This window comes from Leucopleurus acutus (assembly GCF_964270905.1).
Source record: "Leucopleurus acutus genome assembly, chromosome: X".
NCBI lineage: Eukaryota > Metazoa > Chordata > Mammalia > Artiodactyla > Delphinidae > Leucopleurus > Leucopleurus acutus.
In genome coordinates this window covers 65,854,475-65,856,673 of record NC_139148.1, presented here as the reverse complement: position 1 = coordinate 65,856,673, position 2,199 = coordinate 65,854,475, and the positions used below count along the sequence as shown (strand labels likewise).

The 2,199-nt window shown below is 52.6% G+C and overlaps 1 protein-coding gene across 1 annotated transcript; it reads left to right on the top strand.

The window, feature by feature from the left end:
- Positions 1–235: 235 nt before the first annotated feature.
- On the top strand, positions 236–1,774 carry RTL3 (retrotransposon Gag like 3; the record flags this gene model as incomplete). The annotated part of the gene is made up of 1 exon (XM_082864544.1): positions 236–1,774. The coding sequence occupies one exon, from the start codon at positions 236–238 to the stop codon at positions 1,772–1,774; it is 1,539 nt and encodes a 512-aa protein (XP_082720670.1).
- Between the last annotated feature and the right edge of the window lie 425 nt (positions 1,775–2,199).

The following is a 2,199-nucleotide window of genomic DNA, read 5'->3' as shown; positions in this document are numbered from 1 at the left end:
TTCTGATCCTCAGATCCCACTCTCTTCACAGTGTATCTGACACCTCTCTTTGCTGAGTTCCGGGGGCTCACAGTGACCTCCTGTTAATCAACCTTGGTGGGGCCCAAATCCCCACTTTCTGGAAAACTCAAGGAGCCTGACATCTGCCTGTGAGGAGCTTTTAGAAAGACCTCACAAGCGCTCACCCACTCTCTCTTGGCAGCAAACTGCCAAACCAAGTCCATTTCCTCAAAAGATGGTGGAGGACTTAGCAGCCTCCTATATTGCTCTGAAATTGGAGAATGAAATTCTGCAGGCTCAAGTGCAGCGGCTGATGGAGGAAAATGCTGCCTTGCAGTCCCAGATCCCAGAGCTCCAGAAGCCCCAAGCAGCCAAAGAGGATGAACCACTCCAGAAGCACTCAGAGGCCCAGGAGACCCAGAGACCCCCAGAGACCCTGGATTTCCCAGCAGCCTTGGAACCCCAAGAGTCCACAGAGGTCAAGGAGCCCCAGAAGCCAAGAGAGTCTCAGGACCTCCCATCCTGGGAGCCCTCAGCAGCCCAGGAGCCCCAGAAATCCTTGGAGCCCCCAGCAGATCCAGAGTCCCTGGAGCCCCCAGCAACCCAGGATCCCCAGGCACCTCCAATGGTCCACGAGCTCGCAGAAGCCTGGGAATCCCATAAGCCCTCAGAGGCCAAGGAGCCTCAGAAGCTCCCAATGGCCCAGGAGGTCCAGAAGCCCACAGAATTCAAGGAGGTTCAGGAGCCTCCAGATACCCAGGATGCCCCAGCAGGCCCCGGGACCCAGAATTCAGAGCTCCAGGATCCCCCAAATGCTCAGGAGCTCCAGGAGGCACCAAAATGCCAGGACACTTCAACTCACCTGGAGTCCCTTGAGTTTCTTGCCCCCCAGGAGCTCCAGGATCCTTCAGATGTCCAGGAGTTCCTAGGACTCTTAACAGCCAAGGAGTCCCTGGACAGCCTAACAGCTGCTGAAACATCAGCAGCTTCAGAGTTTCCACAGTCTTCCAATGGGTTAGAGGCTGAAGCTTTCCCTCTAGAATACCCTTTAGCCTTCAATGGGGATGCCCAGAAGCTTCCTGAGTTTCTGGTTCAATTGAATAGCTACATGAGAGTCAGAGGGCACCTGTATCCCACCAAAGCAGCTCTGGTAAGCTTTGTTGGCAACTGCTTCTCAGGTGAAGCAGGAAAGTGGTTCCAGCCCTTAGTAGATATCCAAAGTCCCTTGCTGGAGCAATTTGAAAGTTTCATACAAGTGCTCCAGGATACTTTTGACAATCCAGAAAACATGGAAGATGCCAACCACCGCATCCGTAAGCTCTGCCAAGGGGAGGACCATGTCCACCAGTATGCGACCCACTTCCACATCATTGCTCAAGAGCTAAACTGGGATGAAAGCACTCTCTGCATCCAATTTCAGGAAGGGCTTGCCAGTTCTATACGAGATGAACTGTCTCACACAAACCCAGCCACCAACCTATCTGACCTGATTACCCAATGCATCACACTAGAAGAGAAGTTAAGTGGTAAGCCTGATCTAAGTCCACAGGAGGCAAGTCCATCTCAGGAGAAAGCTGGGTTTGATAGTCCACCAGCTGAAAACCATCCTGTGCAGGCTTCAAGCAATCGCCCACACCTCAGTGAAGCCGAACGAGCCCGCCGCCGTGAAGGCCACTTGTGCCTCTACTGTGGTTATCCTGGTCATTTCGCCAGAAATTGCCCTGTCAAGCCTCATCGTGCCCAGCAGGCGGGAAACATAGAGGCCCGGCGGTAAGGGGGAACCCGGGCGGGCCAATCTACAAATATGCCTCCCCCTCACTTCCAATATCCATGTCTCGTACTCTATGGCTTACTGTTGAAATCCGACTGGGAAGACGACAGTTTTTCGAGCAAGCTATGGTGGATTCAGGCTCCTACAGAAACAGCATTGACCATTCTGTGGTTCTTCGAGAGAAGCTGCCCATCCGCAATAACATCTTTCCTCTGATGCTCGAAACCGTAGATGGCCGTCCATTGATTAATGGACCCATAACCAAGGAAACACCACCTGTTGAAGTTAAAATTGGAAACCACGTTGAAGAGCTCCAGTTTGACATTATTCATGCGCCAAGGTACCCTCTGATTCTTGGAATCCACTGGCTTGAAACACATGATCCTAACATCGAGTGGAGTACCCGCACTGTGTCCTTTCCATCCCGT